Source organism: Pristis pectinata, chromosome 34 (assembly GCF_009764475.1).
Source record: "Pristis pectinata isolate sPriPec2 chromosome 34, sPriPec2.1.pri, whole genome shotgun sequence".
Lineage (NCBI taxonomy): Eukaryota > Metazoa > Chordata > Chondrichthyes > Rhinopristiformes > Pristidae > Pristis > Pristis pectinata.
Genome location: NC_067438.1, coordinates 16,453,042 through 16,474,424, shown reverse-complemented (window position 1 = coordinate 16,474,424; position 21,383 = coordinate 16,453,042). Strand labels below are relative to the sequence as shown.

The 21,383-nt window shown below is 51.0% G+C and overlaps 1 protein-coding gene across 1 annotated transcript in view; it reads left to right on the top strand.

Moving 5' to 3' along the window:
- The window catches only part of LOC127585983 (butyrophilin subfamily 3 member A3-like), a 511,579-nt gene that overhangs the window by 13,508 nt on the left and 476,688 nt on the right, over positions 1–21,383 (top strand). The window contains exon 7 of the mRNA XM_052043741.1: positions 6,084–6,794. Within this exon, the coding sequence (XP_051899701.1) occupies positions 6,084–6,694 (611 nt within the window). The 3' untranslated portion in view covers positions 6,695–6,794. The remainder of the gene's footprint in view (positions 1–6,083; positions 6,795–21,383) is intronic.

Below are 21,383 nucleotides of genomic sequence, written 5' to 3'. Positions count from 1 at the left end.
CTGTAGTGGCTACAACATCATAGTTCCATGCACTAATCCAGGCTCTAAGTTCATCCGCCTTACCCATAATACTCACATTGATATAAACACCCTTCACCCCATCAGCCCCACCGTGTTCATTAACCTGGACCTGTCTGTCCTTCCTTTCAGAATAACTTGAGCTAACCTCTGCCTTCCTCTCAGTCCCTGCACTAGCTGACCTACTGCTCTGATTCCCACCCCGCTGCCATGCTAGTTTAAACCCTCCCACGTATCACCAGCAAACCTCCCTGGAAGGATGTTGATACTCTCCAGTTTAAGTGCAACCTGTCCTCTTTGTACACATCCCACCTGCCCCGGAAGAGCCCAATGATCCATGTGCCTGAGGCCCTCCCTCCTGCAACAGCTGGTTAGCCACAAATTCAACAGTACTTCCTTCCCATTTTTGCCTCACGAGCATGTGGCTGAAGGAGTAATCCTGCAATTACATCCCTCATGGTCCTGTTTTATAACTTCTACCAAACTCCCTAAATTCTCTTCGCTGGACCTCGTCTCTCTTCCTGCTGATGTTAGTACCAATATGGACCACCACGCCTGGCTGCTCACCCTCCCTATTCAGGCCCATCTATCTCTCTGAACCTTTGATGTGACCACCTCCCTGAACTCCTGCCTATAACGCTCTCTGCCTCCTGTCTGCTCCTCAGTGAGTTCAACTGTTGCTCTAACTGATCCATGGCGTCTGGGAGGAGCCGCAGCTGGACACATTTCCTGTGGACATCATTGTCAGGGACACTTGACCACTCCCTGATCTCCCACATCTCACAAGAAGAGTACACCTCTCCACTGACTGCAATTATTACCCACTTTAGAGTTAGAAACTTGCAGACATAAGAAAAAAGAAAAACCTTTCTTGTCTTCCCTTAACGTTGCTTGCCCTCCTCACCAAGCCTGCACTTTAACCCACCAGCACCTCTTCCACCTCAAAGCAACCTTCTCTAAATGGCCGCTCAGCTGGAGACCCCCTCCCTTTATTTGCTGCTCAGTCTGTCAGGAGTAAAACTAACAGCTCGTCACGTACAACAGACTTTCCACACTCCTTCTGTTGTCCTCCTCTCTGCCGAGGGATGCTTTCTGTTTTTTGCCGAGGCATGGAATCAAAATCAGGGAGATTATTCCAAAATGGTGTGCAACACTAGTTCGACCAGCACAGGAGTACTGTTTACAGTCATAGAGCAAAGAGCAGGGATACAGGACCTTCGGCCCAACCAGTCCTGGTCAGCACGTTGCAGAATGATGTGGTGTAAACACCAGGATGGTGAAGAGGAGACTTATGGGGATATTAGCAGAACTGGGAAATGGGACTGTGGGGAAAGATTGAAAGCCTGGGGTTGTTTTCTTTGCAACACAATAGCCTGAGGAGTGTCTTTAATTGAGGTGTGTAAAATTTAGATGGACTCAGATAAATCAGTGGGAAAGACCTGTTGCTCTCAGCAGAGGGGGTCAAAAACCAGGGAACAGGATTTAAACTATTTGGTTGAAGGATTAGAGGGAAGATGAGGGAAAATGTTTTCACCCAGAGGTTGTGTGTCTGGAGTTCACTGCCTGACAGGGTGGGAGAGGCAGTGTCTTCATCACACTTAAACAGCACTTGAGTGTTTATTTGAAGAGACTTGACCTGCGCAACTGTGGGTAGATTGGACTGGGCAGCTGTTTTCTGCATAGGGCCAAATGGCCTCCTCCCACATTGTACGTTTTCTGTGATACAGTGATTCACTGTTGCAATTTCCAGTAAAACAAAATAAACTCAAGTCTGATGAATTACATCGGAAACTCTAACAACTCTCAGAAGAATAAAGCCAGCAATCAAAAAATGATCTTTTGATAAAAGTCCATAACCAAGACCGAATGAACTGCATTTCCTTTGATCACATTGAGTTGTGTCAGAACAGTGCTTGGGTTCCACAGCAGGGAAGTGGGACTGATTGGATTGCTCTCCAGAGAGCCAGCATGAATGCAATGGGCTGACTGGCCTCCTGTATCAGAACATCTGTGTGATTCTATCACATTGTTTCATTGGTGTTTTGGGATCCGACGCTTTCTGCGAAATACATTTGCCTCCCACATGAGGTATAACAATAATGAGAGCAGTAGGGCTTGAAACCTTGTGACTGAAGTGCTCACGCTCAGTATTCGTGGGCTGTCGGTGTCACTAGGAATGCTGGCAATTACTGTCCATGAGTGCTGCCTCCTTGAACCGCTGCAGTCTGTGTGGTGAAGCTGCTCCCACACCTGTTGGGGAGGGAGTTCCAGGATTTAGGCTCAGCAACACTGAAAGAAGAGATGGCTTTCCAAGTGAGGATGGAGGGACTTTGGGAGAACTTACTCCCATGCACCTGCTGCCCTCGTGATTCCAGGTGGCACAGGGCACAGGTCAGAGGTCTGGGAGGTGCGTTGAAGATGCCTTGCCACATTGATACAGTACGTGCTGCAGATTGTACACCTTACAGCCCCTGGTGCATCACTGGTGGGGGTGACATTTTGGAGAGTAAGTCGTTGCCCTTCGGATGGGCTGATCTGTCTTGGGTGAGACTGAGCTGCTGAGTTTGTTTGAGCTGCATTAACCCAGGCAAGTGGGGAGTCTTCCATCAGAGGCCTGGTGTTACCTGTAGGAAGTAGAAAGGCTTTGGGGAGCCGGGGATGAGTTACCTGTCATAGAATACTCGGCCCCGAACCTGCTCTGGTTGCGATGGTGTTTCAGTGATGGGGCCGGTTACGTTTCTGACCAGTGGTGCCACCTGGATGTTGTTGGTGCAGGTTTTGTCAGGGTTAATGCCATTGAACATCAAGGGGAGGTGGCCAGGCTCCACTGCTAGACATGGCCACTGGCCACTAGCCACTTGACCACGTTATTTGTTGTTTATCGGTCGAAAGCCTGACTGGTGACCAGGTCTTGCTGCAGGCAAACACAAACTGCTTCATTATCTGAAGAATCGTGACTGGACCAGAATACTGAATAATGTGCTCTTTTTATTTCCTTCCAAAATGGACAATTTAACATCTTGCCTTTCTCTACTCTATCTGACAGATATTTGGCCAATTGTGTGACCTCTCCACATCCCTCTGAAGCCCCCTTATGCCCTCTTCATAAACCCTCACACACATTTCCTCCATTTCCAGCACGTCTGCTCTCATCCTCTCTCCCCAGACAGAACAGAGAGAGAGTTCCCTCGATCCTCACCAAACAACCTGCAGAAAAACACTTTCATGAATGGTTGTGCATCAAAACATGAGCAAATGTATCCAATTTCTGGGCAATGTCTTTTTTAATTTACACTGCTGCCTCATTGTGAAGTTAAACCATTGATTAAACTTCAAAGAGGTGTTAATCATGCCTCATTATTACATTTGACTACACTCATAGTGGATTGCCTTCACATGCCTGCTTTAGTGCCCCTGATGTCTCCAAGGATCTAATCTTGCGACTTTCCTGCCTGTTCCCCATAACCCTTGTCTCCTCTATACACCAAATCTATTCCTTGACCTTGAATATATTCAGTGACTCAAAGTGCTACCTTGGCTTTGAATATATTCAATGACGTAGCCTCCACCTCTCTGGGATAGAGAATTCCAAAGAGCTATGATTTTCTGGAGAAAGAAATACCCCCCTCAGCTCCATCTTAAATTGGGTGACCACCACAATGAGAAGCGTCCTGACAGCTCTGTACCCTGAAACCATACCCCCCAGTTCTAGATACACCAGCTGGAGGAAACATCCTCAGTTTCCTCCCCATCGATTCCCCCTCAGGATCTTACATGTTCCAATGAGATCACCTGTCATTCTTGTAAACATCAGTATCGGCCCAACCTGGCCAATCTTTCCTCAAACAACAACCCCTTCACCCCCAGGATCAACATTGCGAACCTTCCCTGAGCTGCCTCAGTACAAGTGCAGTGAAACTCCGTTAATCCGGCACACTCGGGACTTTGGTGGCGCCAGACTTTCTGCACTATTGGATGTTATTCCAGTGAGTTTAAAGAAAGAACAACAACTGGGGCTCTGGTGTGTTAAAGGGAGCGCAGGAACCAGCCCTCAGTGAGCCAAGTGTTGAACCCTCGGGATTTCCCAACTATCGGATGGCAGATTATTGGAGTTTTATTGTATATCCCTCCAGCTCTGGTCTCACTGACGCCCTGTACACTTGTACCCAGACTGCCCTCCTCCGCCCCTCTGCAGTGAAGGCCTTCATTCCATTTCCTTTCCTGCTCACCAGTTGTACCTGCAGGCCAGCTTTCCGTGGTTCATGTACAAGGACCCCAGATCCCTCTGTACTGTGGCATTCTGACATCTCTCCCCAGTTACACTGGTGCCCTGCCCAGCGCGACCCTGCAGAGGGCTGGTTTGTGCCTGAGTTTATGGATAAATTGCAAGAGAAAGTTTCTGCTCGTTTTGGAAGGTTTGCTGCTGTTTCCTTTTGGAAATGTGACCGGGCACTTCCTGTTGTAATTCTCCCAAACACGGGGTCATCTCCCAGTTGTAGTTTGTGCATGTGACGGTTCGTCAACGTGTAACGGACATTCCTGATGCCAGGTGTTGAAGGTGGGATGGATGTGCTGGCTGTCACCGGCAGAATTCCACAGATCACAGGATGGTTCCCACAGATTGGAAGGTGGTAAATGTGACCCACACTTGAAGAAAAGAGGGAGCAAGAAATCAGGAAGTTGTTCACTTGTCACCAGGAGAAGGAAAATGGAAGAATTCGTTACCAGGGAAGTGGTAACAGTGCAATGAGAAAATGATGATAAGTTTGTGCAGGGTCCTTGTGGATTGTGAAAGGGAAATCATGTCTGACAAACCTGTCTGAGTTTTTTGAACTTGGAGCTGGCAGAACAGATCAGGGGAACCACTGGATGTGGGGTATTTGGATTTTCAGACGGCCTTTGATAAGGTGCCACCCAGATTATTGAACCATTTTACAGCATGTGGTACTGGGTGAGGTGAGTGGGCAAAGATGTTTGGGGGAGCTGAGAGGCAAATCTTTCCACACACACGGTGATGAATATATGGAACGATCTGCCAGAGGAAGTGGCAGAGGTGGGTACAACTACAATGTTTAAAAGACATTTGGACAGGTCTATGGAAAGGAAAGGTTTCAAGGGATATGGGCCAAATGCAGGCAAATGGGACGAACTCAGGAAGGCACCTTGGTCGGCATGGACGAGTTGGGCCGAAGGGCCTGTTCGGTGCCCTCTGTCTCTGAGTTGGGTTTGGGTTAATACAGGAAAGTGGTGCTGAGGTAAAAGATCAAGCATGATCTTACTGAAGGGTGAAGCAGGTGAGGGACAAATGTCCCACTGCTTCTATTTCTTGTGTTGTTGTCCTTTCTGACAGAAATTAGATCAAATGCTGTGACCTCTATTGTTAACTGCCAGTTGAACAGGAAGTACCAGTAGACCATAGACGTAGGAGCAGAATTAGGCCATTCAGCCCATCGAGCCTGCTCCACTATTCAATCATGGCTGTTTTTTTTTAAACCCACTCTCCTGCCTTCTCCCGTAACCCTTAACACCCCCCCCCCCCACACCAATCAAGAACCTATCAATCTCTGCCTTAAATACACCCAATGACTTGGCCTCCACAGCCCTCAGCGGCAACGAATTCCACAAATTCACCAGCCTCTGGCTGAAGAAATTCCTCCTCTTCTCAGTTTTAAAAGGACGTCCCTTTATTCTGAGGCTGTGCCCTCGGATCCCAGACTCTCCCACTGATGGAAACACCCTCTCCACGTCCACTCTATCCAGGCCCTGCAGTGTCCGGTAGGTTTCAATGAGATCCCCCCCCCCACCCCTCATCCCTCTGAACTCCATCGAGAACAGGCCCAGAGACATCAAACACTCCTCATACCTGAAGCCTTTCATTCCTGGGATTGTCTTCTTGGGAGTTGGGCGGTGAAACCCCAGGAAAGGATCTAGTTGTCCACTGAATGTAGGGCGGTGAAACCCTGGGAGAGGTTCCCGTTGTCCACCCGCTTGTCCCCAGGGCTGTGCTGCCTGAGTCTCACCCCGACCCCCGGGGACTCGTTGATTCTCTGCTTCTCTCCCCCCAGTCTCCGTGACCCTGGATGTGGAAACGGCGCATCCGCTGCTCAAGGTGTCTGAGGATCGGAAGGGAGTGAGACGGACCGAAACCCCGAGGGATCTCCCCAACACCGGGAAGAGGTTCGCAGCCCGGGCCTGTGCGCTGGGATCAGAGGGATTCACATCAGGGAGACATTACTGGGAGGTGGAGGTGGCAGGGAATCGGGGCTGGGGTCTGGGGGTCGCCGCAGGGTCTGTGGAGAGGAAGAGACGGGTCGAACTGAGACCGGAGAACGGATTCTGGACCATCGAGCGGAGGTGGGGAGGTGGCAGGATTTATGTGAACACCTCCCCTCGATCCCATATCCCTGCTGATCCCGTCCACCGGAGGGTGGGAGTTTGTCTCAGTTACGAGTACGGGACAGTTTCATTTTACAGCGCGGACACCAAGTCCCATCTCCACACCTTCACTGGGAATAAATTCACTGAGAAACTTTATCCTTTCTTCTGGACTTGGGATGAAAACCAGTGGCTGAGAATCTGCTCCGGATCTGTGAATGGGTCGGGTCCCGGGACTGGCGTCAGGAGCAGGGTCAGGGTCTGTGGGGCAGAGACCCCATGGATGGCAGGTTGGCGCTGATTGGGTCTCATTTAATCGCCAGATTCCGCTTTGTTAAAACCCCAATGAGCCCGGAAATAAAACCGGTGTAAATATAAATGTGGGAAGTGTGAAATAAAAGGTGAATGGAGTCTCCTGGGTCTCTCCTCCCTCATTTACCCCTGTTTCCCCCTCTCCCTGTTTCCAAGTCTGGACCTGAGATTCCTCCTGTCTCCATTAGAGGAGCAGAATTGGGCCATTCAGTTCATCGAGTCTGCTCCACCATTCGATCATGGCTGATTTATTTTTCCCTCTCACCCCCATTCTCCTGCCTTCTCCCCATAACCTTTGATGCCCTTACTGATCAAGAACCGATCAACCTCCGCTTTAAACATACCCAGTGACTTGGCCTCCACAGCCGTCTGTGGAAATGAATTCCACAGATTCACCAGCCTCTGGCTAAAGAACTTCCTCCACATCTCTGTTCTAAAGGGATGTCCTTCTATTCTGAGGCTGTGCCTCTGTTCCCGGACTCTCCCACTACCGGAAACATCATCTCTGCATCGACTCTATCCAGACCTTTCAATATTCGGCAGGTTTCAATGAGATCTCCCCTCATTCTTCTGAACTCCAGTGAGTACAGGCCTGGAGCCATCAAACTCTGCTCATCTGTTAATCCTTTCATTCCCAGGATCATTCTCATAAATGTCCTCTGGACCCTCTCCAATGCCAGCACATCCTTCCTTAGGTGTGTGTCCTCGGGAACAGCCTGGAGATCAGAGAGTCCTCTGTTGCAGAGCTGCTGGGGATGAACCGAGGCACGGACCTGTGCATCCGTCTCCACACCCTCTACAAACCCACAGTCTACAAAGAGATGGGTGACCGTCTCCTCTCCCCTGCCCCCACACACCCCCCCCCCGCAGCCGTCCTGAGGGTAGCGTGCACTGGGGGTGATGTGTCATCTCTAGAGGAAAGCTCTGACTGGGAGGGCACCTCTCACCACCGGCCAAGTGAGGTCTTGGTGCTTGTTGGTCAGATCTGGCGATGAGACGTTCTGCCATGTGGTTGGGGCCGTTTGCAGCAGGAACAAACCCACAGGATCCACGGTGTCCTGTCCTGCAGTGTCTGCAGGACGTTCTGTGCTGACCACTGCCTGATGGACCTGTGGTCAAAGGTGTTTACTTGGAAGAACTCTTCCCCAAAGGACAGGTAGTGCGGCAGCGTCCAGCTGATTGGGGTGTTGGGCGGTAGAGGGGCCGGGCCCATCCTCCGCGACACCAGGGACAGGTAGAACCTCAGCACGTAGAGACACTTGGTGCCCACGTACTTGGGGTCCACACACCGACTGATACAGCCACACACGAAGGTGGGCATCAGGATGAGGGCAACGTTGGGTACAATTTTGCCTCCATTCTCTGGGGACTTCTGCATCGTGACCCGTCACACTCGCTCCATCTTGGACCCCCAGATAAACTGGAAGATGTCCCGGGTGATTACCGAGGCAGAGGAGCGAGGAACAGGCCACACCTGCACCAGGTACAGCAGCCCTGAGAGCACATCGCACCTGATGACCAAAGTTGCTCCCAGTTATTGACAGAGAACGCCGTTCCCACAGGCCCAGTTTTTGTTTGACCTTCCCAATCCGCTCCAGCCAATTCCTGTTACACCCCTCAGCCCCTCCGAACCGGATCCCCAGCACCTTCAGGCAGTCAGACCTGACGGTGAGGGGGATGTTGGATCGGTTGGGCCAGTTACCGAAGAGCACGGCCTCGCTCTTCCTGCGGTTCACTCTGGGCCCTGATGCCAACTCGAACTGGTCGCAGCTGCTGATCAATCTGTGAACTGACCGTGGGTCCGAGAAGGGGAAGGAAGGTGAAGCATGGAGTGGGGAGGCAGATGGGAACAGTGGGGAGTCCGAAACACCGACTGTCTATTTCCCTCCACAGACGCTGCCTGACCCGCTGAGTTCCTCCAGCGTTTTGTGTGTTGACCCTGGGAATGAAGTTCATGGTTTCAAGAACCACTTCAATGATTTTTGAACCCACTGGTGGATCTTCCCTACACCCTCGGGATACAGACCGGCATCTTCCCCTCAGTTCTCCTGTAACACCAGGAGCCACATTGGGGATCTCCACACTCCCAGCGTCTGTGGAGGCAAATGGACAGTCGACCTTGTGGGTCGAGACCCTTCACCTGGACTGAAGGATGGAGGGGAGATGGTGGGTATAAAGGTGAGGGAAGGGGTGGGGCCAGAGCTGGGAAGGGACAGGTGGATCCAGGTGAGGAGGGCTGACAAGCAGATGGAGGGGGGAGTGGGAACAGTGACAGAGGCCGGGAGGTGAAGGTGGAGGGGACACAGGGCTGCAGATGGTGCAACCTGATGGGAAAGGAAGGTGGAGCTTGGAATCGTGGGGGGGGGGGGGGTGCAGATGGGAACAGTGGGGGGAGGGGACCCAGTGGGAGGGGTGTGTGGGTGCTGGGCAGATGGTGTGGGTGGGGGAGGGAAACACCAGGGTGGGTGGAGGAGGAACGGGGTAGATCGGGAGGCAGAACATGTGGGGCTGTTCCTCCAGTTTCCGCTGGGCCTCACCCTGGCAGTGGAGGAGACGAGGGGCAGACATGTGGGTGTGGGAGTGGGCAGGGGAATGAAAGTGGAGCTCCCGCTCACTTGTCATATTCTTCCTGGGTCGTCTGCAACCCAACAGCATGAACATTGGATTCTTCGGTTTCAGGTAAGTTGCTCCCATAAGGCCATTAGATATTGGAGCAGAATTAGGCCATTCAGCCCATCGAGTCTGCTCCACCATTCAATCATGGCTGATTTATTTTCTCAATCCCATTTTTCTGCCTTCTTCTCGTAAACCCCTCACCAATCAAGAACCTGTCAATCTCTGCATTAAATACACCCGATGACTTGGCCTCCACAGCGCTCAGAGGAAACGAATTCCACAGATTCACCAGCCTCTGGCTGAAGAAATTCCTCCTCTTCTCAGCTTTGAAGGGTCGTCCCTTTATTTCTGAGGATGCGCCCTCAGATCGCAGACTTTCCCACTAATGGAAACATCCTCTTCATGTCCATTTTATCCAGGCCTTTCAGTATCTGGTAGATTTCAATGAGATTCCCCCTCATCCTTCTGAATTCCATCGAGTACAGGCCCAGAGACATCAAATGATCCTCACACCTTAACCCTTTAATTCTCAGGATCATCCTTGTGAACCTCCTCTGGACCCTCTCCAGGGCCAGCACATCCTTCCTTAGATACAGGACCCAAAAATGCTCACAATATTCCAAATGTGGTCTGACCAACGCCTTATAAAGTCCCAGCCATACATCCTTGCTTTGTTATTCTATTTGCTCGAAATGAATGCTAACATTGCAATTGCCTTCTTTACTACTGACTCAACCTGCAAGTTTACCTTCAGGGAATCCTGCCCTAGGACTCCCAAGTGCCTTTGCACCTCAGATTTCTGAATTCTCTCCCCATTTAGAAAATCGTCCACACCTTTATTCTTCCTACCAAAGTGCATAACCCCACACTTCCCCACACTGTATTCCCACTCTCCCAGCACATCAAAGGCCTTCTGCAGACTCCCTGTCTCTGCAACACTACCTGTCCCTCCACCGATCTTGGTATCTTCTGCAAACTTGGCTGCAATGTCCTCAGTTCATTCATCCAGATCATTAATGTATAAATTGAAAAGTTGTGGTCCCAACACTGACCCCTGAAGAACTCCACAAGTCATCAGCAACATCCTGAAAAGGACCCCTTTATCCACACTGTCTGCCTTCTGCCACTCAGCCAATCTTCTGTCCATGCACGGACCGTGCCTCTGACAGCAGAGGCTCTTATCTTGTTGAGCAGCATCGTGTGCGGCCTCTTGTCAAAGGTCTTTGAAAATCCAAGTAAACAACATCCACGGACTCTCCTTTGTCTAACCTGCTTGTTAACTCCTCAAAGAATTCAAACAGATTTCTCAGGCAAGATCTCCCCTCAACAACACCTGCTGACTTTGCTTATCATATATTTCCAAGTACTCTGAAATGTAATAATGAGCTCTAAAACAACTGAGGTCTGGCTAAACCAACCTATAATTTCCCATCTTTTGCCTCTGTCCCTTCTTAACCAGGGCTGTCATGTTTGCAATTTTCCAGTCCTCTGGGACCTCCCTGACTCCAATGATACTTGAAAGATCACTACTTCTGGCTCCACAATTTCTTCAGCTCCCTCTTTCAGAGCTCTGGGGTGTCCTCCATCTGGTCCAGGTGATTTATCTACCTTCAGGCCTTTCAGCTTCCCCAGCACCACTTCTTTAGTAATGACTAGTACACTCACATCACTCGCCTCTGTGCCCTGACCCTCTTGAATCTCTGGCACGTTACTGGTGTCTTCCTCTGTAAAGCCTGTCACAAAGTCGCGATTCATTTCCTCTGCCATTTCTCTGTTCCCCATTACTACTTCTCCAGCGTCATGTTCAAGCAGTCCAATGTCCACTGTCGCCTCTCTCTTACCCTTTATGTATCTAACAAAATTTTGGAATCTTCTTTTCTATTATAGGCTATTTTAACCTCATATTTCACTTTCTCTCTCTCCACACCCCCCCCCCCCCCATTGTTGTTTCAGTTGTTCTCTGTTGGGTTTGAAAGGCTTCCCAATCCTCTGGCTCCCCACTAATCTTCACCACATCGTGTGCCTTCCCTTTCGCTTTGATGCTGACCCTGACTTCCCCTGTCAGCCACGGTTGCCTCATCCTCCCCTCAGTGTGCTGCTTCTTCCCTGGGATGAAATTCTGCTGTGTGTCAGGAATTACCCCCAGAAACTCCTCCCATCGCTGCTCCACCGTCCTCCCTGCTAGTGTCCCCTTCCAATCAACTCTGGCCAGCTCCTCCTTCATGCCCCTGTAGTTACCTTTACCCAACTGACATACCGATACATCCGATTTCAGCTTCTCCCTCTCAAACTGCAGGGTGAATTCTGTCATATTATGGTCACTGCCTCCCAAGGGTTCCTTCACTAAGCTCCCTGATCAAGTCTGCCTCACGACACAACACCAAAACCAGAATTGCCTGTTTCCCCAGTGGATCCACCACAAGCTGCTCTAAAAACCCATCTCACAGACATTCCACAAATTCCTTTTCCTGGGCTCCACCACCAACCTGATTTCCCCAGTCTACCTGCATAGTGAACTCCCCCACGATCACTGGAATATTGCCTTGCTCACATGCCTTTTATATCTCCTGGTGCATTTTGTCCCCCACATCCTGAGGACTAGTTGGAGGCCTGAACTTAACTCCCATCGGGGTCTTTGTACCTTAGCTGTTCATCAACTCCTCCCACAAAGATTCGACATCTGATCCTATAATCGCTTCTTGCTTTTGGTTTAATTTCATCTTTAACCAACAGGGCCACCCCTCCACCTCTGCCCACCTGCCTGTCTTTTCAATAGGATGCGTATCCTCGGATAGTTAGCTCCCAGCTCTGAGCCTCTTCCAGCCATGTCTCCGTGATGACCTCGACATCGTCCCCGCCAGTTTCAGTCTGCGCTGTGAACTGATTTATCTTTATACATATACTGCACGCATTCAAATACATCACCGTCAGTCCTGTGCTCACCAACCCCTCTTCTCAAATTCATCCCCGTGTTGCCTGAAGTTAGATTCCAAACCCTTTCTAAACTCTCTGTCCTGTTGTTTTACTCGGGAGACTTTACTAACCTCTCCCACACTCTCCTTCCCTTTAACTTTTTCCACAGTTTTCCCTGCTGTTGAACCCCCCTCCCACCCAACTGTTTATTATAAAACCCAGTCTACACCCCTTGTTATGGGATTCACCAGGACTCTGGTCCCAGCACGATTCAGGTGGAGCCAATCCCATTGGAACGGCTCCCTCTTTCCCCAGTACTGGTACCAATGTCCTGCAAATTCACACCCACTGCTCCCACACCAATCTTTGAGCCACAGGTTTATCTCTTTAATCTTGTTGACTCTGTGACAATCAGCACGTGGGTCAGGGAGTAATCCAGAGATTATTGTCTCATTGGTTTCGCTTTGTAATTAAGTCCCAAACTGCTCATATTCCTGCATCAGAATCTTGTTCCTTGTTCTACCTATATTGTTGGTGAGCACATGGACCACGACACTGGATCATTCCCCTCCCACTTCAAATCCCTCTGCAGACCAGATGAGATGTCCTGAACCCAGGCACCAGGCAGGCAACACAGCCTTCGGGATCCCAGCGACAGAGAAGTGTCCATTCCTCTGATTATACTATCCCCAGTTACAACAATATTTCTCTTCTCTCCCCATCTTGACCGGCTCCCTGAGCCACGGTGCAACTGTTTGTTTGCTCATCCGTCCTACACCCTCCGCTCTCGTCCACACCGGGAGTTAGAATCTTAAACCTGTTAAACAGGTTCAAGGGCTGAGGCTCCTTCAACACTACATCCTGTACCCCTGTCCCTGCCTCACTCACAGTCACACCCTCCTGTCCCTGACCACTGTCAGAATTTGATGTAGTTAATCTGAGGGGTGCGACTGTCTCCTGAAACGCAGCGACCAGGTAATTCTCCCCTCCCTGATAAATCCCCCCCCCACCGTCCCTTTTCTCCCTCCTCCCGATCTGCCCCGTTCCTCCTCCACCCACCCTGGTGCTTCCCCTCCCCCACCCACACCATCTGCCCAGCACCCACACACCCCTCCCACTGGATCCCCTCCCCCCACTCTTCCCATCTGCCCCCCCCCCCACGATTCCAAGCTCCACCTTCCTTTCCCATCAGGTTGCACCATCTGCAGCCCTGTGTCCCCTCCACCTTCACCTCCCGGCCTCTGTCACTGTTCCCACTCCCCCCTCCATCTGCCTGTCAGCCCTCCTCACCTGGATCCACCTGTCCCTTCCCAGCTCTGGCCCCACCCCTTCCCTCACCTTTATACCCGCCATCTCCCCTCCATCCTTCAGTCCAGGTGAAGGGTCTCGACCCACAAGGTCGACTCTCCATTTCCCTCCACAGACGCTGCCCGACCCGCTGAGTTCCTCCAGCGTCCTGTCCGTCCCGGGGAGATGGGAGTTTCCCCGAGTCCGGGACAGGTGCTGCAGTGCCGCTTCCCACCAGGAGATGGTGATGGCGAGCTGTCCAAAGGTCTGTGCGCTTCCACGGCGCACGGTCCCCACCTGCTGCTGCAAACCGGTACTGCGGGCATGTCAGTCGGTAATTCAACGGCTCTGGTCTGTGCGATGTTCAACACAGCCCAGGCTGGGAGTGTGGAGATCCCCAATGTGGCTCCTGGTGTTACAGGAGAACTGAGGGGAAGATGCCGGTCTGTATCCAGAGGGTGTAGGGAAGATCCATCAGTGTGTTTATAAATCACTGAATTGGTTCTTGAAACCATGAACTTCTTTCCCAGGGTCAACACACAAAACGCTGGAGGAACTCAGCGGGTCAGGCAGCGTCTGTGGAGGGAAATGGACAGTCGGTGTTTCGGGTCAAGACCCTTCATTTCCCTCCGGAAACGCTACTTGACTCGTTGAGTTCCTCCAGCGTTTTGTGCGTTGCTCCAGATTCCCACATCTGCAGTCCCTTGTGTCTCCATCCCCGGGGTGTCTGGGGAATGCTTTCCAGAGCGGCCCGGGACATTTTACATTATTTGACTCCTGAGCTGTTTCAGCCACAAAGAATTTCTCCCGGAGGGTTTCCAAATATCATAAATATGAAAATAAAAGCCATGCCAGGACTTCCTCGCAATGTGGAGAGACGGGAGAGGCTGGATCGTTCTCCTCAGAGCAGGGGAGGTGAGAGGGAGATTTAATGCAGGGGCTCAGGATGGGGAAGGTTTGGTCCAGTAATTGAGGAGAAACTGTTTTCACAGGCAGGAGGGCAGTGAGCAGAGGACGCGGAGTGAAGTCATCGGGAAAGGAAGCGGAGGGATTGAGGGGAGATGCACCTCCAGATGTGACGATCCCAACACACTCCTGACCGACCTCCCTCATTCTCCCCTCCAGAAACTTCCGCTCTTCCAACACTCTGCTGCCTGTGGCCTGACTCTCACTGGGTCCCCTTCACCCAGTGCCCACCGAGAGGTTTAACCCGCCTTTACCCAGTCTCTGCGGATCATTTAACCTGCTCCTCACCAGCGCTCTGGGACTGGTTTCAGATGCTTCTGTGCAGTGACCTCTCCCTGGTTTCATCTGCTTCTGCCCAACGTTCTGGGACTCAGACTTGGGCAGAAAAGTGTCAAATGGAATTTAATTCAGAGAAAGGTGAGGTCATGCACTGGGCAGGTGCAACGAGAGAAGGGGATGTACAACCACCAGGAGGTGTGGAGGAACAGTGGGATGTTGCACTGAATGTCAACAGATCCTTAAAGGTCGCAGGATTAGTCAGTGAGGTGCTCAGTGGGGCAAACGGTGATTTCCTGAATATGAAATTAAACAAGATGCTGGAAACACTCAACAGGTCAGTCGGCATCTGTGGAGAGAGAAAGCCTGAGTGAACATTACATGTTACCCTATGTCAGAACTTGCTTGTTCCACAACCAACAGCAAAGGCAGGTTATCTGAACTCATTGAATTCAGTACTGAGTCCTGAAAGCTGCAACGGGCCTGGATGGAAGATGAGCTGCTGTTCCCTGAGCTCACACTGGACTTCACTGGAACCGCGCAAAAGGCCAAAGAAAGATGGATCAGAGTGGGAGTGGAATGAAGAATTAAACTAACGGGCAACTGGAGCCTCGGGGTCACCCTTGTGGACTGAATGCAGGTGCTCTGTAAAGCAGTCACCCAATCTGCCATTGGTTTCTTCAATGCAGAGACCACATCGTGAGCACCAAATGCAGTGCGTTAGGTCGGAAGAAGTGCAGGGGAATTGTGGCTTCATTTTGAAGGTGGGTCACAATCTCTGGGTTGTGGGAAGGAAAGAGGTAAAAGGGCCGGTGTTGTATCTCCATGGTTGTTGGGGGAAAGTGCGGTGAGAAAGTTGAGTGGTTGGTGGATGTGGGACCAGGGAGTTGCAGAGAAAACGTCCCTTCAAAACACTGACAGGGCAGGGGAAGATGTGTCCGGTGTGGGAACCTTGGAGGCTGATGCGCTGTGCACTGAATGTGCACATTCAGAGACCAGGCCCCTTCTCATCATTAATTCCTTCACTGAAGCAAGCCACAGGATGGGCTTTACAGTAAACCTCCGGAGACAGGTCCTCTGCCAACCCTCTCCCAATGCACAACACCACCCCCGACAATCGGGATGCACGGAGAGATCCGGGAAATGTGGATCGCTTTCCATAGCTCGGGGGTCACCTCTCAGCGAAGGCCAGTGTCACTGATGAAACTCAGCAACAAACCAGAGAAGGAACACCCTGCCTGTGTGTGTGCCGGAGGCTGTTTGTGTCACTGGGAACCACGGGGACCAGAGTGTGGAGACAACACTAAATAATCTCACGGTCCAGGTGATCACGTCTCCTGTTCCTTTGTATGGTTCCGGTTTTAATAGTTGCGCCCTTTTTCTGCTTTGTCACTGGGAAAGCAGAGTCCCCACCTCCCCCCACCCCTCCCCGGCCTCCCACTCCCGGGGTTGAGTTAATGGGACCAGCCCAGCCCCTCCCATCCGGTACGAGTGACCTTTACTCAACCTGGTCCTTCAATGAGCAGTGAAAGTGAAAGTTTTCAGGGAGCAGCTGCTGTGAAAGTGCTCACGGACCGAGTGGAAAAGGGAGAGTACCTGGGATCAGATTCTCAGAATGAGGTGAGTCCCAAGAATTCTTGAATTTTGGGGAAGTTTTCCCGCTCAGTGGGGTTGTGCTGCTTCTGTCAACAATGAAAGGTGCGAGGAGTTAAATAGGAATCTGCTGGGGATTGTCTTGTGAGAGACTGAGAGCTTTAGAGAATGTCTCTGAACAGCGTCACTGTGCTTGGCCTGATCAGTGTCAGGGAGTGGTGGCTAATGGATGGTTTAGACAGTGAACTCTCAGAGTCAGAGCAACCAGAACACGAATGGAAGCAAAAGAAAGGAACGTCGTCTTGTGGTGGTCATTTAATGAAACGTTGCCTGCCAGATGTTTACATTTCAAGTCAAAGAAATAAACTCTGCAGATATTTGCTCTTTCCCCTCTCTTGAAACAAATCTTTAACTCAGTAACTCCATGTTAAATATCTTAAATCTGCATTGACTGCCATGTGTGACTGTGCTGAGGTCTGGTTGCCCAGAGATTCTAGTCTACAGAATGGAGCGGAGAAGGGAGCAGCATCAGAGTGTCAGTGACTGATATCAACCTCTGAGCTGCACCACCAACAGATCTGCTGGGACACTGTTCTGTAGCTGAACCAATGAGAGCACCTGCTACAGATGGGGAAACGTGAGACAGAATGGGAAATGTTGGGAAATGTACAACAGACCAGCCAGCGTCCGTGGTGGCCGGATCTCCATTGGGCCTGACGAAGGGCTGTGAGCACTTGCCCACAGAGTGAATTTCACCCATTTTATTAAACACATTCAGTGTGTGGTTGATTCCCAATATCCCACAATATGTCACGAAATTGGGCAGAAGTAGGTTGAAACAGGTTTTTTAGTTAAAACCTGGTTGACGTCGTGTATATTTGTTACCAGAGGAATAATCCAGAGACCTGAATTCAAATCCCACCACAGAAGATTCGGGTAGTAATCTGGAATTTTTTAATAAAAGCCATTAATAGCGATGACCAGGGAACTACTGAGTTATCCAATGCCCTTCTTCTGTCCCCCTGAACCTGTCTGTCCTGGACTACACGTGACTGCAGACCCATCTATGTGGTGGATCGTAAATGGCCAAGGGAGCAAAATGAATTAAAAATAAAACCCAGTCACATTGTCTGACACGGGATCTGTACGTCTTTGCTGTGCTGATCACTGGGTCTGGCTTCATACTAGAAAGGAACCCTCTCCAGGGCAGTCATAGAAGAACTGTATGAATGGCTGCACGACAGTATTCTGTGTGCGAACATCCCTCGTACCCCGTGCTGTGAATGGTCCCATGTGAGAGGAGCAATGGTCAGAGAGGCAGTGACGGCAGAATGTAGCTGCAATCAGTGAGGCTTCAAGTGAAGTGAACATTGAAAACTGAGGCTGGCAGATGCTGTGGTCGAGACTCTTTAATCCACGTTTCATTAGTGACCTCAGAGAATGTGGAGGGAATGTGTGATGTGCAACTTGTGATATGTTTAGATGTGCAGCTAATGCTGCAAATGTCCGGCACACTCTGGTGACCTGTGTGTGGGAGTGCCTGGGTCAATCTCCCAGTGGGTGCAAGTTCACCCAGAAATTATTACTATCTAAACCTTTTGGGAGTCTTTGCAAGGCTCTGTTAGGTCGTGTGTCTGGAAACTGATATATCCGAGGAACGTGATGGTCGACATCCCAGAGGTGGCGATGGAGACAGTGGATCCTCTGGTTTCAACTTCCAAAGTCTGATCCATTCTGGACCGGTTCTTCATTGTGTCTCCCATGAGTATCATTGTTGCCATTTAATCATCTCCTGTTCTTCAGCCGTGTATTTGCCAGGTCAGTTCTGTCACTTTTTAGCTGCTGTTCATCTACAATATCCTCCGACACTGAGGAAGGGCCCTGGAACTGAAATATTGACCAACCTCCTTTCTCCACAGATCCTGCTGAGCATTGCCAGCCTTCCCCACTTTTGTTTTGATGTTCAGGATGTGCTGAATTTAATGTCTTATTTACAATGCTGAGAGTTTAATTGCAAGTGACAATGTTAACCAGTTCTAAACATCATTGTCACAGTCTGAACCCCTCCGTTCAGTGCTGGAAAGGGGAATGCAGCACCTTGTGGACAGCGGATGATCTGTCACCATTATGAAAGACGTGGTTGTCCATTGATACATCAGTGTGGCTTTACGGATTTTTGGTTCATTCCTGCAGAGAAAATGTACAGAAGAGTTCCCATGCCATCTTGACACAAATGTTTACAATTAGTTTGGGCATTAGGTTTGAATTGCAATGAAGTTTATTCTCACTGACTATTGACATGAAATTTGTTGTTTTGTGGCAGCAGCACAGTGCAAACACAAAATTACTGCGAGGTACGAAATAAATAGTGCAAAACAAAAGGAATCAGGAGATATTGTTCATGGACCATTCAGAAACCTGATGGCAGAGGGGAAGAAGCTATTTCTGAATCACCGAGTATGGATCTTCAGGCTCCTGTACCTCCTACCCTGATAGTAGTTAAGAGAAGAGAGCATGTCCCGAATGGTAAGGGTCTTTAGTGATGGATGCCCTCGTGATGGGTGCGTGTGATGCGACAGGGTAGAGGGAGCTTCACTCAGTGTCTCACCTTGGGAGTATGTGATGGGAGAGTGTAGAGAGATCTTCGCTCTGTATCTGAACCCAGGAATGTATGATGGGACGGTGTAGAGGGAGGTTCACTCTGTGTCTGACCCCGGGAGTGTGTGACGGGACGGTGTGGAGGGGAGCTGATCCGAGGTCCGAGGGCTGGTGGTAACAGCGGGCGTTGCAGGTGAGGCTGCCCTGGAGGCAAACGATTCCGCAGCTGCTGGCATCTGTTTTCAGGATGAAGATCACAGAAGCCCAGATCTTACCTCAGCCCCGAGGTCGGGTCTGCTCTGAATGGAGAGAGGGTTTGTGAAGGGTCGGGACGGAATCTGTGAGACTGGATCTCCGCGACCCTCCACCCTGAACTGTGACATGAACCTTGTGGGCTCGGAGTTCAGAGACGCTGTACCGGTCCGCTTTAGGTCGCGGGAGGGGTCGGCGCTACAGCGGGGCAGGTTTCTGGGGTGTTTAGAGTCGGGCATGATCCCCAGCCCAGGTGATCCAACCTCTCTGGAGGAAGGTGATCACACCGAGAGGTCGGTCGTGGTCTCTCCACAGATGCTGCCTGACCTGCTGAACAAACAGAACGGACTTGGTTCTCTCCTTCCAACTCAGTTGGGGGGCGGGGGGGCGGATTGCTGAGCGGGAGTGGGGAGCAAAACTATCCGCGGAAAGTGTTCAGTTCAATGCAAGTCAACCAACATCTTCACCTGTAAACCTCGGCACTGAAAGAAGCGCCTCCTCTCTGCAATTCTTCCTCAACTGAAGCAAGGTCAAGGCTGGGTGACAGTCGGAGCAAGTTTGTGTGTATTTCACTCGGAAACTGGTGACGAGCGGAACCCTCAGTTCGTGATTGGCTCACCGGCACCCAGCCGCATGTCAGTCACAGACTTGTCCTGCAGCGATTGGCTCATCTGCCCACAGACAAGTGTCAATCACAGGCTGATCCTTCAGAGAGTCAGTGAGGTGGAAACTTTACTCCAGAGAGAAACTGGCGGCGGATCGAGCGGAGCTGGTGCTGGGCGAGGAGAGGTCGCGCCAGCGACACCCGGGAGATTGAAGATGGGACCTGGGTGTTACTTCTCTGTGTTCGCGATGGCTTTAATGTGTGGAGCCCGGGCTGCAGAATGTGAGTTATCTGATGGTAACATTTAACAGAAATTAATATCTGATCTCCCTCAGATCAATATGGCTTTATAACAGAGTGCACACGGGTAATCCTGATCTTACTGGGGTCTATTATACCTGGAGTATGTCCTGGTTTAACTGAGTGCTATTATCTTTATATTGCACCAATAACCCGAACCTCACTGGGTCAGTCGGTTGTTCTTACAGTGAGGGCAGGGTTTGTTTCACTCTGTCTTCATGGTGTATCCATAATCTTGGGCTCACTGTCCGTTCACGATGGGTAAAAGAGAGTTTGTCTTTAGCGGGAATTTGTGAGGGAAACCAGGGAATTCGAGATGTTAAAGCATCATCTGTTCCCGGGAGAGGTCTGCAATCTGTAACCGAGATCAGAGTGACAGCAGGTTGAAAACTGAGAGTTGGTCGGGGAGAGCCAGCGAGGGTTTGTAAAGAGTGGGACCCGCCCCACAAAGCTGGGGGAGTATTTGAGGAGAAGATGAAGTAGCGGACAGGGGAGGTCTCGGGCTCTTGTTTCTACCAACTTCCAGAAGGGAAGGACTGAGTCCCCACGAGATGCTGTTGACTGGACCAACAACCGAGGTGCTGGAGGAGCTCAGCGGGTCGAGCAGCATCTGTGGGAGGAAAGGAATTGTCGATGTTTCCCTACATCAGGACTGCAACAGCCTCGCAAACGACATGAATTCCTTTCCTCCCACAGATGCCGCTCGACCCGCTGAGCTCCTGCAGCAGATTGTTTGCTGCTCCAGATTCCGGCATCTGCAGTCTCCTGTGTGTCCCTGCTGTTGACCGGAGCTGGTCTGTGGAGATGGAGAGAAAGAACTGACGGGAGGTGGGGATAACGGACAGACACTCGGCCGGACAGGGTGTGATCAGTGGGTCCCGTGAGGGCCCAACCGCCCCGGGCCACTGATGACCGACTGCCGGTGGGGAGGGCGTGTTCCTGAGGTCGGTGACGGCCCAGACCGGGGAGCACTGTGGGTGGCGGCGATAGGGCAACGAAACGAGCGGAGACCCAGGTGACCGGGTTCCAGCCCACACTAATGTCCAGGCCGGAGCCAGACGGACGGAATAGTTTGTAACGGGTGAGAAGTGGGAGGAACGGAGGGGCCGGGGTCCGGGGACGACAGATCACGGACACGGCTGATGGAGTGTGGGCCCGGACACCGGGGTCTCCGCCCCAGAAGGAGGGTCCCACAGTCTCACAAAGCTGTCATATTACTTTTCCTTTGTAGCGATTTATTTCTTAAGGCCCGGAATCTGAAAGCTGACGAACA